Source organism: Perna viridis, chromosome 12 (assembly GCF_037379345.1).
Source record: "Perna viridis isolate PV_CMFRI_1.1 ecotype Kerala chromosome 12, ASM3737934v1, whole genome shotgun sequence".
Lineage (NCBI taxonomy): Eukaryota > Metazoa > Mollusca > Bivalvia > Mytilida > Mytilidae > Perna > Perna viridis.
This window is the reverse complement of record NC_142456.1, coordinates 10,076,263-10,091,579: the sequence shown is the minus strand read 5'-3', so window position 1 is coordinate 10,091,579 and position 15,317 is coordinate 10,076,263. Positions and strand designations below refer to the sequence as shown.

The following is a 15,317-nucleotide window of genomic DNA, read 5'->3' as shown; positions in this document are numbered from 1 at the left end:
ATGAACACACCATTCATTTTGTGCTACACATCGAGTCATATTTTCATTGTGCTAAATCACTGCAACAACATCCTGAAGGTAGGCATGCCACCAAACTCAGTTATATTATTCAGATTCTGAGCAAATCAGTCCTCACTCTATCCCCTAATTACAGCATACTTGGTCCAGAAGATGTGACTACCAATTTTAAAGTATTGATTTGATTCAACCTGGGATGGAACTCTACCCTGAGACTTTACAACATGAAAAAGAGACATACCACTGGCATCTCACTCCACAAAGCTCTAACAGCAGAACCAGTTTTACCAAACATCTCCAAAGTAGACATTTTAGGTTTGTCAGGAACAGATTCATTTATGGATGGCTGTTCCATGTATTCCTCCACTGCTTCATAGATACCATCATTCCCTGAGGAAATAAATGAAATAAATAAGACTTTGTTTTCACGTAGCAGGAAACCAACAAGATGCTGGACCTATTACCATTTGAAGTACAATCCCACTAGTACAGGAAGTTGATACCATACAATTACCAAAATCGCTTACATTCCTATGCCCCATCTGTATACAGCCACATACCAAAATTTGAAATCAATCCATTTGGACTCAAGATAATTGTGACTTAATTTGGACCAAATGATAAATGAACAAGTTGATTCCAATAAACCACACACTTGTTAAATTGGGGTATAAAATAGTAGGCAAATATAGGTAAAAGGACACTCTTCTGTAGACAGCTAGAGTGGGGAAATGCTCCCAGACCCACGTGGGGTCTGGGAGTAGGTCAGAGCGTCTACACAGCAGGACATACTCTGACTGAGTTCTTCGGCCAGGTATCCCGAAGGCTGGGCTCTGTCACCAACACTAGTCGGTTCTACTAACCCAATATCATCCACTGTGAAAGGCCTGTATTGGTATTCAAGGTTGTTAAAAACCCCCAATCATCAGGTGAAAGGAATAAAGACAATATGAGAACATAACCCCTTTGAAAATTCCAAATTAAAGTTATAATCTAGTGAAGTGTCTTCTACTAATATCTTTTATCTGTTTTAGTTACATTACTTTTTTCCTAACAAATAGGTTCACCCTATCAACATCTTACATACACAACAAAATCTGTATGTACATGGATCTTGAATTTCATGATCTATACGATGCTGACCTCCTACATAGGTATGAGATAAACCTTTGAACTCAACTTTCAAAAAGCAATCAATTTTCAGATCTGTTTCAATATACTGTAAACCATGAAATTTTCTCTGTTTTTGGGCCAAATTCCATAACACAAAAATTAAACTGTTACAAATATTTTCACTGAAAGAAAATTTAAAGCAAATTTAATACTGCACGAAAGCAGATTAATGGCAGAAACTGTGAATCATGTTGTTTTAGTCTAATTATAAATTGTTGGAGAAACGTGAACGCACCGTTTTCAATCATTGTCTATTAAGTTATATTTTTCTTATAGCCGTTGAACTTCACAAAAATTCAGGAAATGCTCAATTTTTTTATTTGTTGTTTTTCCAAGAACTAAAAATCAGTTCAGGTTTACAGTACCCAGTTTACCACAAGCTTACTCCAGGGATATGGTCTTGTATTCTCTATCAAGCTGACCAATCAAATGGAAAGATCAGCTGGTACATATCCCGCAAGTAGAATACATTATCTAATTACCTGAATCATCATCATCACTGCTATCTGTACAGGTCATGACAGAGTTCCGTTGTTTACGACTGGCTCTTGTTACTATGTCCTTATTGTACATCTGATATAGAGGCTCTGATTCAAACTTTGTTGTATAACGTCTGTCCATTCTACCATACAGTTGATCATCAGTCTAGAAAAATTTAATAAAACCCCACATAAGAATCAAGTACACTTTTTACATATTTCAGGGATAAGGTACAAGGAAGAATAGGGAAGGGGTAATTGCTAGACAGTATACAGGATTTTTGAAAGGCGGTGCTAACCTATAAAATATTGACCTTAATAGTCACAATGGAATCAAATGACAAGTTTAATAGCACTTGCTGGTTTTTACAAGGGGATGCTATCACACCACTGGCATCTCCTGTGTAAAGGGCTGAATTGGAAAAATTGGAAGTAAATAAACAGTAAGGCTAAAAAAAATATGCTAGGTTCTCAGGCCCCGCAGCATCCCTAAAAACCCTCCCGCATCTGTGATTTTTATTATGGTAAAATCTGGAAATTTCATATCAGTTCTGGAAATTTTCATATCCAGTCCAGAATTGACTTTTAGTTAGTTAATGGAATCATCACGAAAGTTTGTCTTGTTGCGGAGAGATGGCTTTTATTTCTTCCCACATCTCATATTCCAATAAAGTTTTAATGCCATGGAGTATTTTATTTTAACTTCTCAACATCCTGTATGTTTACACAATTGTTCAATTTGATGAAATTTCTCCAAAAAAAAAAGCATCTTTTTAAGAAGTGGCCTGCGAACTTAGGCATTTTTTTTGTATGGCCTAAAAAAAATCTGTAACAGTAAATAATATTCCTGGTTTAGGGTGGCACATTTCTGTGCTTTTCTCTAAATTTTAACATGAAATTATTCTGTACTTATTAGTAAGCAAAAGCTTTTTGGTTAAAATGAACTATTCTCCTCAACCTAGCATGTGATAGTTCTAAGGTTAATGTAAGCCTCAGAAATAAGAATAGTCTACTGGTTAATAAACTTTCCTAGAGCCTTTTAGAAACTAATACTTGAACCAGTTGGTCTCTTTATGTAGTAGAGCATTTTATATGGTGTGCTAATTTTGCCATATTTGAAATAGTCTATCTAAAAACACCAAAGTATATCTACAAAGTATTTAACTAGGGATTAATTACTTACTGCACACCACGTAGCATCTGCCAAAATTAAAAACACCAAAACAATATGTAAACATTAGTGTCTCAAAATCAACAATTTTACACTAGTCAAAAAAACACCCCCCAACCCTCATCATCAAATAAGTCTTGTATGATACAATATATTTCAATATCAGCACCCCCACCAAAAAAAAAAAAGACAAGGGAGGACCTGACATTCCAAAACATTATTCTTAGTTGACTAATTCTCTTGAATACAAACCAGATCTATATAGAGCCTGTTATCTTCATCATCGTCCTGTAACTGGTTTTTGTATTTGTATAGATGACTGAATGGCGCTGGAATGTCTGTACTGGATTCACCCAAAACGTCACCAAAACGAAGGTATCCCGATGACGGTCTTTTCTCCAAAGGTTGTTTACTGGAAAATATTAACTGGTAATGTACTTTTCTTAACAGATCATTTAAAAGACTGAATTAATTTGTGTGATTTGATTCCTGTTTTGTTAAGGTTCATTTTAAACTTCTCAAACTCCAAACAAGATATCCTTACTCTCATCATGTGATATTATAGGCCTTGGTAGGTATCATCTTTGGCATCCGCTAAATGAAATATTATTTTAGGATCATAGATAGATTACTGAATGTAAATCTTAATCTAAATTATCGTCCACAGAATTTTGTTTGCCATGTTCTTTTATTTCATTATATAAGATGTTAACTTGGTCTTTCCTGGAACTATAACAAAATCATAGCAGTACTCATAAATCAAACAGGAGCTATTCCTAACATAAAACTAACCCATTCACTGTAATCTTGCCATCTGATGCTGGATCGGGCTGGATGTAGTCATCTTTTTCACCTAAAAATGCAATTTATGTGGATAATTATACCATTAATTATACTAATATTATATAATATATATATAGAAAGGTCTGAAAAATTCCCAACGATGTTAGAACTGTCAAATTTGCGATGCAAATTTTTGGTCGTTCCCTCCGCGGGACTCGAACTCATACTGCTGTGACATCTATGGCAACACCGCCTACACAAAGTCCAGCGCCCTAGACCAATTGGCCAACTAGGCTATATAAAAATATAGCTTTTGCTGGCCAGGTCATTCCTACTCGTAGGATTAATCTAGGGCTGTAACTTAGTACATGATGTATGGTGGTACGGGACAGTTCATTTAGATATTGATTTGTTGTGACATGCATCATTAATTTGATCCTCTATCCTACATATTAACATCTAAATGAACTGTCCCGTACCACCATACATCGTGTTCTAAGCTACAGCCCTAGATTAATCCTAAATTTGATAGTTCTAAGATTTGATGGCCATTTTTGTTAAAGTCTAGATTGCTTCCCCATTAACTTGATGTACAACATTTTTGAAAAATAAAATAATTTCCCTACCTACCTACCTACCCATTTTTTTCTTACTAGCAGTAGGAAACAATTCCATTATTTCGTTTCGTCTTTTGAAAAATTTTTCACTTACCCGGTACTACTTTTTTGGAAATCAACAAAAGATACTCAGATTATAATTGTACATGCCTGCACAAAATGTACAAAACAAACCATGTTCTACCAAAAAGGTTCCTAAGATATCAATACCTTGATTTGTTCAACGTTTCATCATTTTCTTTTCCTCTTTCTACTACCCTAGACTAGACTTTTTATGAGCAACTCGACGGAAGTTTCTACAAAAGCAGAGCAAGCTCACCCTACCGGTGCACCTGGTCCACGCTGCCAGTTTTAAGTGGAGTCTGAGCTGCTCATTTGCTTTTATTACTTTGCATGTATGATTTTAGTTACTTTATGTTCTTTGTTGTATATGTCTGGTCTTTGTCCCTGGATTACATTCTTTTGATTACCGCTAAAACCTTGGTTCCCTTAATTACTCTTCCAGAAGGACATCTTAATCTCTGTCCAAACCCAGACAACATATTCAAAAGTAATCTTCTTTTTCATATGTTTGTGACATATTGATCAATGTTGCTTGCATTGTTCACAGGTCACTTACAATAGTATTTAATTTTAGGTAATAAAACAAAAAGAAAAAACTAGAAATTCTTGAAGTTTATAAAAGGGTATAATTAAAGGAAACAAAATGACTGAACTTATAAACACAAATCTACAAGGGAGATATTAAGTAGCACTCCTGCTAAGAATCATGTAAAATGTGATTCATGTGTAAAAAAGCCTACATATTTTTTATTTTTAATATTTTGTTTGAATTGCCATAGTAAACAGAAAATAACATTCAGTTTTTCATGTAACCGTTGTTCTTAGGAGATAAAAAATATATAGAACGCACTCTAGATTTCAAGATTAAGGGAGATAACTCTGTAAATGACGCTCAAGTACAATAGAATCTATTGCATTTACAATGTTCATTATCTCCTAAGAGCAGATTTAAATGAATTATTATACATTTCATAGTATAGACCCATAAAACAATTTAATTACAAAAATTAAAGTATGTAGCCTTTTTTGGGGTGTATCACATTTTTCAGATTTTGCATGATTCTTACTAAGACTGCTACTTAAATGGTACTAAAATGAAGGATACACTGGAACATGAAATAAGCCACTATGTACAAGCATTTCAAAGTGAAATGGTTGGTTAAACCAGGTTTTATAACCTCTCACTTCCATAGTAGCCACAATAGTTCTTGTGTGGACAGATTATACAAAGTATTTGTTTCTATAAAATTTATAATAGCCTCTATAACAACTATAACAAAACGGATCATTTCTAAAAAGAAACCAAACCATTGCAACTGCACAGATATAAAAAAAACTGTTAAAACAATTGACATTGACATTTACATATCCCTTAAGAGTGAAAAAGTCAATTTTACCTTTCTTCCTCCTCTGGACAGGAGGGCTGGGTCTGGGAGGGGGAACATCATCAGAGTTGCTCTCTCCAGCAGCATCATTAACCCTTGTATCTGATGTATTGTTGACATGGTGACCATGGAGATAGCTGTCTCTTGTAACTGGCCATGCCTTCCTGTTAAATAAATATAGGGATTTATATTTAGTTATGGGGCATATCTTCACACTCACTTAGTATGGTGACTATTTCTACTTTTTTTTTTCATTAAGCATGAAGACAAAAACAAAATTCATGATAGGATTGCATATTTTGTTTGTGGTCTATTACAATAGAAACTAGTATTTTTTTGCATTTGATACCAACACAGATGTACCCCCAGACACTGAGAGATCTTAATTTTATTTGCAGAAGAATCATTAAGCTGAATAATTGCCAGAAACCTATTTACTGTGCTAAAAGAGTTATTAAGTGATACAAAAGGAATTAAATTTTGACTATATTTTTGTGTAGTGTCTAGAAAAAGTATGGAAATTCATAAAACATTGACATAAGGTATTTTAATCCTGAATGATCAAAAACCCAATAAAATTATAAATATATGCATACCCATCATTAGCTTTATTGCCTAAAGATATAGGTACAATGGTATCCAGATCTAATGTCATAGACAATCTTTTTGGTGGCAGAGGTGGGGAACTCAAGAGATCATCATCTGGAATGGAGTTAGGACCTATACTGAGTCTAGGTGGTAGAGGTGGTGGAGCAGCAGACTCTGGTGGTTCTACTATGGCAACTGTAGCTGAAAAAAATATTAAAGTAATGCTGAAAAAAGCAACTTGACAATAAGGATTCTTCAATAAAGCCTTTGAGGTTATGTACACTGTTATCTAATATTGAAGCTCAGGGCTTTCAAAAAGTTAAAGGAGTAGAGTCTATAACTCTGCAAGTAGGTGGCTGCCCCAACATTTACTTCAATGCAAAATTTGGTAAATTTGGAGTCAAAAATTCAGATGTAGCAGGTGGACATTAATTTCTGCCTACCGCCATCTTTTGAAAGCACTGGTAGCTGAATAACAAAATAAATTCTGATGGTTTCAAAAAAGGTGTGGAAATTGATAACATTTCCTTAAATGTTTGAAAAATACACCTACATTGTAGTAATTATCAAAGTAAAAAATGTCAATATCTGAAATTAGTAAGGGGAGTAAGAGACCCTAATTAAAGTTGCATACCAAATATTATGTTTTGTACTTGCTGAGACAACTGATGAAACATGTTCCCATTTGCCACCAATAATAGAAAAAATATACCAAATCACAGGAAGTACACATGCCACAAATGAGACATTGGTAAATGCAGTATCAAACTTATAATTTAACTTGTACAGCAAATATTGTGAGGCCATAATTTGAAACTGTCCATAATAGGTTGGAAAAATATGTAACTATGTACATGTACATAAACATTTCCAAGGTATCAATTACACAGCATGTAGATAAGGTACATGTACTTATTTGGGACTTCTCTCTATACATTTTATGTTGCATACCAAGAATAGCAAGCAGCCATGATGAAAAACAATATACCTCCTTCTTTGAATAGGGTATATAATTTGTATATGTTTATACCTGAATTTCTTGGTGGAGGGGGTGCAGGGGGTTCCTCTTTACTAGGCTTTGGTGGCAGTGGTGGTTCCATTTCAACCTTTGGTAAAGGAGGAGGTACAGCCCCTTCTATGGTAGATGTAGCATCAATATAGTCAATATCTCCCATAGTAATTCCATCACTTTCTTCGTCTATATTTTCATCAATTGGATTAGTATCACTTGCATCATAATCACTACTAGAAAGCACAATCTCTTCCTGTTCATTTTGGAATTTATTGTCAGATTTCACACGTTTGTATAATTTTCCAAGTTTATTGAGCATGCCTGATGACCCTTGACTTTGGAGGGCAGAGTCAGAGGTCACATGTTTTAGTTTGCTCTTTTTACCCTCCTTTTGACCATCTTTGGATTTTGATTTATACATTTGTTTTAGTTTAGAGCCAAATGTTTTCCCCTGTTTGTCTTTGTCTTTTTTCTTCTTTCTATCAGCTGGAAGTTCTGGTGGTATGTCCGACCGTCTGTTTTCAGTTATTTTTCTCTTTTCCGGATCTATGGGTTCATAGATTCCGCTACTGTCACTGTCATATTCTACATCAGCATCTAAACCTCTCTAAAAAAAATAAATCAGTTACTTATCATAACATTTACATATCTTTTTTTCATTTAAGAACTTTCATCTAATATATTGTCACAAATGCTATTATAATAAGTCAAAATTGCATTGGTTTTCTAACTGGACTGACTGGAATTATATATGTTTATTGGCACAGAAATTCAGTCAGTCCTGTTAAAAAACTAATACAATTTTGACTTCACTTCATCGCATCGTAAGAACTGTGAAAGTAGTACTATTGTTTGTGGGGTATCAATTTTCACGGTTTTTGTGGGTAGGTCATTCCATAAAATTTGGTTTACAACAAAAAGGATATCTCCATTGTAGTGTATACTGAAAAATCAAAAAATAAAAGAATCCACAAACTTATGTTCCTTCCATAATCCACGAAAATTGGTATCCATGAATAAAAGACAATATGTTGGTTTGTTTTGATCTTCGATTGTGTTTTGTAAATCTTCATTTCCATGGTAAAAATAAAAAAATCATTCATATAATCTACTACAAGAGATCAAAATTAAAATTAGTAACATTATAAATGATGTAACTGTACATGTGTAATCTGCACTCATGATTATCTGACTACTATCAAATAAACAAAATATTGAATATCATGAAGAATCACAAATCAATTAACTGATCCAGACTAAGTGTACTGAAAAAAATACAAGAAAAGTATTGTACTTCACCATTAAAAATGCAATAGAATCGACATATTTACTTTAAACTGATAAAATAAGAATTTTACTGCAATCGGTCTTTTTAAACAACCAATATGCATTGACAGTATATCATTATCTATTTATTCTATATAGTCTTTGATAGTATATAACACATACTTTGTCTCTACCTACTTTTCACCCATGCATTAACAACTTGTTTTGGTAGTGTCACTATCGGGGCCCCTAGTAAGGATGAAATGTAATAAACCCATCGTAAAAAAATTGAACTGGATAAAAGAATTATTAGGTTGCAGTATAAATACAATAACAGCTCTGAATTTTGATTGTGAATACATGTATGACACAGATAATATTCTACCCAGAATGAAAGTGGCCAATAAACGTAAATACTTGCAATAAAACTTTTACAAGATAGCATGAACAGACAAGCACAGATGGAAGTACAAAATGCTTTCTATAGATCCCAGAATTTTGTTTCTGTATCTGTAGGCTATGATAAAAATATCAAAAGAAACATGCAATTCACAATGTCTTGGCATTCAATTGAAGTATTCTATTTTATGTCAAAAAACAGGAAATTGTCCCATATTTGTATGAATTAAGTCCCATTAAATTACTGAAAAATAAAAATACAAAATACAAAAAATCAAAACAAACCTTATACTAGTTAAAATAAACTATTCAACAATGTTTCACAAGAAATGTTCACATGAAATTTGTGTTTAATGAATTTCACATGAAAATCATGTTAATTTCATGTGAATTTCATATAAATTTCACGTGAAGCTCGATTAACATGAATTTCACGTGAAAAATATTTGCCTGTGTATCCCATAACTCAAAACCAAAAAATTGGAAATTTATTAAAATCGACAGAGAGCTCACATCAATCAAAAGAAAAAAATTCACCAAATTTTCACAAAAATTAATGGCAGCATTTTTTAGTTATTGAGTGAAGTGTATATGACGGACAATTGACAGACACTAGTATACTATAATACCTAGATAGTATAGGACAAAAGACGGGAATATAAATAGTGTCATTAACTGTTTGAAAAACAAACATTTGATTGCACATAAGCCTTCATAGCTTTCTTGAATTCAATAGACAAAAACAAAAAAAAACAGAAAGGTACTTGTAATGAAATTAAAAACAAGTATTTTTTCCTGAATTTTCAAGTGCAAATTTATGCATGTTTCTCATTAAGATAAACTTAACTGTTTTTTTTTTCACTTCAAGTGTTGAAAGCAATGACATGAATAAACAACAATTTCATTTTGTTTCATAAATGATAGTAAATAAATCTTACATCATCTGTGCTTTCCAGTGTCCCATCCCGACTGCTTCCTTCCGTGACTTCAGATGAACTAGGATCATGGCTATTTGCTTCTGAATCTCCAGCATATCTTGGTCGAGCCAACCCTTTTCTGTAAAATACATTATTGTTTCTTTTTTTCAATTATTTGTGACTTTCTTATCTAGTGATAGAAAAAAACTGATATTGAGTTACACTGTAAAAACACAGAATCACAATTTATTATCAAATCACGAAAACTCAAAATAGAAATGTCTAAGTGCAAATACTTCTATTTTCTGTGCAATGTTTATTCAAAAATTGTAAACAATTATACTTCATCTGGAAGAACTAAAAATCACTGGCTGATAGCATGAAGTAGTTTGCTAGAAAGATTCAACATGGAAAAAACAATATTTGTAAATGCCCATCTGTTGGAAATATATTATGAAATTTGATTGAAAGTTAGCAAAACAACACACCTTAATGACATAAACGATCCAAGATACACTTCCAAACCTTCAAGAAATTCCATAAGAAGTTTCACAGATGGAAATGAAGGTTTTCAAATTCTAGCATTTTATAGGTTAAATTAAATCCTTTGAACTACCATCATCTTTTTTAGATAAACATTTCACAACAAAATAATTCCCATTTTTCAAAACATTAGATAAAATATATATCCATAAATGATGAAAATATTCCACACACAAAAAAAAACACATTGAAAAAGATAAATTCACCAAAAAAAAACACGAATGATTTAATATAAACATGCCACCAACATGCCAGATTTTACAAATTAACCATGAATTTTCGAAAACGGTAGTGTGATTTCGGTGGTGTTTTGCTGTTGGCATTATGTCTAAGATGAAAATATTGTAACATGTAGAATAAATCAAACCATTTTTGATAATACAACATCAACATGCACTTTTACTGCAAATATGTTCAGCGATTTCATGCATGATTACATTAGGGATGAAGTTTGTTTTCCATTCATATTTTTGTACATGAAAAAAGTCTAAGTATGAGGGGATATTACATTTTTTATTAGCAGAAAGATTTCAGGTAAGAATTTGGAAAAATTATTCAATTCATGAATTGTAATTGGGATTTGTATATATCAACCACTTGCAGTAATGGATTACTGGTGATAAAAACTTCAGGAAATATTGAAATTAATTTAAGATAAATAGATTGGTATCACAGGCACTTAAGGACAGGAAACTTGCGGTACATAGCCAAATGTCACCACATATACATGTAATAATCACATGTTGCTGGAGACGCATAATAATCATATAATCATTTATGTATGATAGTCATATGATTATCATATGAATGATTGTCAAATGTAATTATTGAGGTGCAAATATATTATCATATGTAACGTTAAACATATGTTAATCATATCGCACATGATTTATAAAACAACCATATGATTCTCATGTGTGGCACATTTGACTGTGTATAATTTCTGCTTTGTCTTCAAAAATGATACTTCAATTCATGAGTCTTTGTTTCTTGAGCTACATTGTAATTAAGGCAATTTGCAGTCACAAAGGCATTGTTTTAATTCCTTAAGCACAGATTAATTAAAAACATTTCAGAATTTGCAGTTAAAATGCAACATCAATGTAATTGCTGCATTGAATTATGCAAAAATCATCTAAATTATACTCCCGAAGTTTTGTCAGCTAATTGTGCAGCCTTTGCCAAGAATGAGAAAATGCCTAGCAAATGTTTTTCATATTTGTTGTAGTCACATCAGTGTTAATACAAATGTATAGGACCTGCTTAATTCTTACATGGAACTGTATTCCAAGAAATGTGACCTAAATTGTAGTTTAGTTGACACTGTCCTCAATCACCTGTGACTGGTGTAAATATAGATTTGTTACAGAAATTGATTTAATCAGTAAACATATATTATAAAGTAAATAAGACTATAATTAAACCTACATTACACGTAGAAAATTAAACAGTAACCTGAAAATGTGTGATAGAAGATGAAACAACTAACTGATGTATGATTTCCAGGTTAAATAAATGTACACGTAATATTTTCTATTAGAACATGGGCTATATACATGTAATCTTAGAGCGGGCAATTTTCACAACATTTACAAAAAATGGATAAATAAAAATATTTACCTCAACGCTCATAAAAAAAAAATTAGCACCAGTGAAAATTACATGATGTAAATTTAAGGGCTTCAAAATATCTACCCGGTACTCATTTCAGAAAATACATCTGGCAGAATATGTACAACTAAAGGTCTTTGAAAAAGAATCCACTGTCCAATACAGGGGACACTCAGTGTTAAATCATGCATTTGGAAAATTGTGATAAACAGACAGACAAGGTGATTCCAATATACTGCCTACTCACTGATACTAAATGAAACCATATTGTCCCTTTATACATGTGCATGTAACTGTATACCAATAATTAAAACAAATAATAAATAAATAAACACATGCAATGATAAAAAAAACATTCATGAAGACAAAATACATGTATTAATGTACATGAAGACAAAACAACAAGTTTCACCAATGGTTCAGGTATTACATACATGTACATGTGTAGCATATGTACATGTGTTAAACCATTTGACATACATGTTCAAAACATGCTGTTAATTTTAAACAAATTAAAGATATTCATTTTTTCTTGTCATTTTTTGTTACCCATACAATATGATTTACAAGGAATTACAAGTCAATTATATACCAAGTTATAAATTATGTCCTTATTGGATCAGATTCCAAAGGTCTGAGGATTGAAATATATTGTCCTTAACCAAAGCAACTAAAAGGTAAGGCAGGTGTAATTTGTTAGATAAGTTTAAAGACTTGCTACATGACTGTTTATTGTAATTCAATATTCTATCAACATTTTTTGGGAACTGTTACACCAAAAGGGAGATAATTAAGATACTTAAGTATGTGATCATGACAATTAAGACTATACCTCTTCCTTTTTTACTTCGTTGATGTTGACCAAACTCATTTGAAAGAGAAACCAATTAAGGTAGATCATACTAAATTTCTAGTAGATAAAATTTCCAAGTTTTTCTCCAAGATGACCTTGAATGAACATACTTTAGAATTTTAATGTATAAAAACACAGTGTTAATCTTAGTTCTGGAAAGCACAATTTGTTTCCATCTGTAAGCAGTGTGACAGTGCTTTAAAATGAGGCTATTTCAAATAGAGTTTGTTAAAAAAATAATGACTTGAGAGCTGAAAAAAGAGGTCATGAGTTTCCACTACAAAAAAAAGTGAAATTTGTGATGGAGTAAGGTTCTTTTATTTTGCCCCTAGCCACAACAGACTGAATTCATAGTTCTTTATTTTGTCTGGAATCTGAATAAGAATGATGTCTCTCACCACCATTAGTATGTCAACCCCTTGTATAAACTACTTTTGGTTTTAAGCAAAAGTAAGGCTGAAAATTGGGAAAAAAAATCCACATTTTTCACACAAGTGACCCTTCAGGAGAATCCTGACCTCTCACTTTTGACTGTACTGAACCTCATTTGGCTTCGGTGGCCTTCACAGGGTACAAGCTATGGGATAAATGTGCTTTGGTATCCGTCTTGCTCCTGTTGAACTCTACCTCTAGCAAAAAATGGCCAAAATTGACAAAAATGACCATTTTTGAGTGACAGACCCATTCTACCTTCCCATTTATTGACTTTTTTTTTTCACCTAACAAATTTGCAGACTCACAAAAATGAATTTCAAAAAACTAAACTTCTTCCCAAGTTATGTTAAAACATGCATACAGATCAAAACAAGTGAAGTAGCTACAGACCAAAAGCCTAGTTCTTAAAAATATTTTTATCAAGCATTTCGTTGGTCAAACCTGTTGTTTTAGTAAAGTACAATTAGATTAAATATATGTAAATAAACATTACATAAACATACAGTATATAATGTATTAATGACAATATCTTACCCCAAGTTTCCACTGTAAAATTAAGTCATACAGAATATATACAAATATTCATACATACATGTACTAGTCTATCCATTCGGAAAATTAGAACTTAAGTATACGTATAATACCAATAGAAGAAATTGGAATCAGAGATTGTGTAGAGGAAATTACAACTCCACCAGACTAAAAAAAAAGAATAAATCAGTCTTTTGGGCCTTCAATGAAATATAAAATTACCCTGCACCCTGCATTCAATTTGCCCAAGAAACAATTATACCAGTTCCTTGAGTGAGCATAAATTAATGTTGAGGATGAATGCATTAAGATATGGAAATAGGACCTGCCAAGACAATAAGAGTACAACTACATGTAGCAGTACATGTACAAATGTACATTATACATGTATGTATAAGACGATGCTTTTAAATCTAACATAAACAACAGTATTTAACTCTCTCATAGATGTAATTACTGTTCTTTATTCAAATCTTTGTTGGTTCACAAAATACATTTGTGTGCTAAATCTGTAATTGAACAGCCAAGAAAAAAACAGCAGATTTAAATCTAAAAAAATAACTCATATTTATGTATCACTAGAAAAGGGATTGTCATGAAGAGCAGACAACACTTCCCCTGTTGACTCCTACTGGAGACTCTAAGGAGAACCTTCAGATATAAATTTTCAGATATTTCACAAATCAATTAACATACACACAAACACATACCTTTTGTACACATTGCTAAAAAACTATTTGATACATATATTTATAGGGATGAGTCACATACATGTATTAGTATCAAGTTAAAACTCTATAATAAGCTGTTATGTTATATAAACATGTAGTACAATATCACCTCACGGTACTGCAAACATATAGAATATACAATGTACATTCTGTACAAATGTACATATACATGTACCTACCTTTTCTGGCCGTATCGTCTAGCTGGGGCTTTAAACTGTCCTTTCTTTTCTACTTTCTGATTTGGATCTATAAATAGAAGGTATAAGCCAAAGTGAAAGTACAATGTTTATGAACACTATGGCCTATGCATCAGCGAAAAAAAGAATTTGTACTTACAAGCAATACAATGTACCCTACTTCTCCAAATGACATGAATGAAATAGCTTTCTTGATAAAACTTCCTTTCACAACATCTGTTTCATACAATTTGTTCCATTAAATCCTCATTGATAACATATCAGCAATAGTCACATTCCAGACAACCAACCAAGGTCAAATGTAGTGGATATAATCCTTCCACATAAACTTTAACAGAAATCTCATCTGAGTACTACATTTATTGTACAATGTACATGTAAAGATTCAAAATGAATGTTTACTGTACATGTATGTTAAAAAATATGATTTGTATTAAAATACTGACCACTTGCACCGAAAAAAAGGTGTTGGTAATTGTATAAATCCAAAGGTAAACTCGCGACCTGCGTTATAAATCTATACTATGTTCAATGTCATCCCTGAA

The 15,317-nt window shown here is 32.4% G+C and overlaps 1 protein-coding gene across 14 annotated transcripts in view; it reads right to left on the bottom strand.

The window, feature by feature from the left end:
- Positions 1-15,317, bottom strand: part of LOC148601137 (uncharacterized) — a 62,090-nt gene that overhangs the window by 21,991 nt on the left and 24,782 nt on the right. For 12 of the 14 annotated variants that reach the window (XM_088556155.1, XM_088556166.1, XM_088556169.1 and 9 more), the window contains 11 exons: positions 14,755-14,821; positions 13,848-13,859; positions 11,843-11,869; positions 9,893-10,010; positions 7,308-7,896; positions 6,286-6,478; positions 5,702-5,853; positions 3,634-3,694; positions 3,094-3,253; positions 1,674-1,836; positions 260-408 (listed from right to left, as the gene is read on the bottom strand). In XM_088556155.1, the coding sequence (XP_088412281.1) occupies positions 260-408; positions 1,674-1,836; positions 3,094-3,253; positions 3,634-3,694; positions 5,702-5,853; positions 6,286-6,478; positions 7,308-7,896; positions 9,893-10,010; positions 11,843-11,869; positions 13,848-13,859; positions 14,755-14,821 (1,691 nt within the window). The remainder of the gene's footprint in view (positions 1-259; positions 409-1,673; positions 1,837-3,093; positions 3,254-3,633; positions 3,695-5,701; positions 5,854-6,285; positions 6,479-7,307; positions 7,897-9,892; positions 10,011-11,842; positions 11,870-13,847; positions 13,860-14,754; positions 14,822-15,317) is intronic. The other 2 variants (XM_088556167.1, XM_088556168.1) reach the window with 2 other exon arrangements.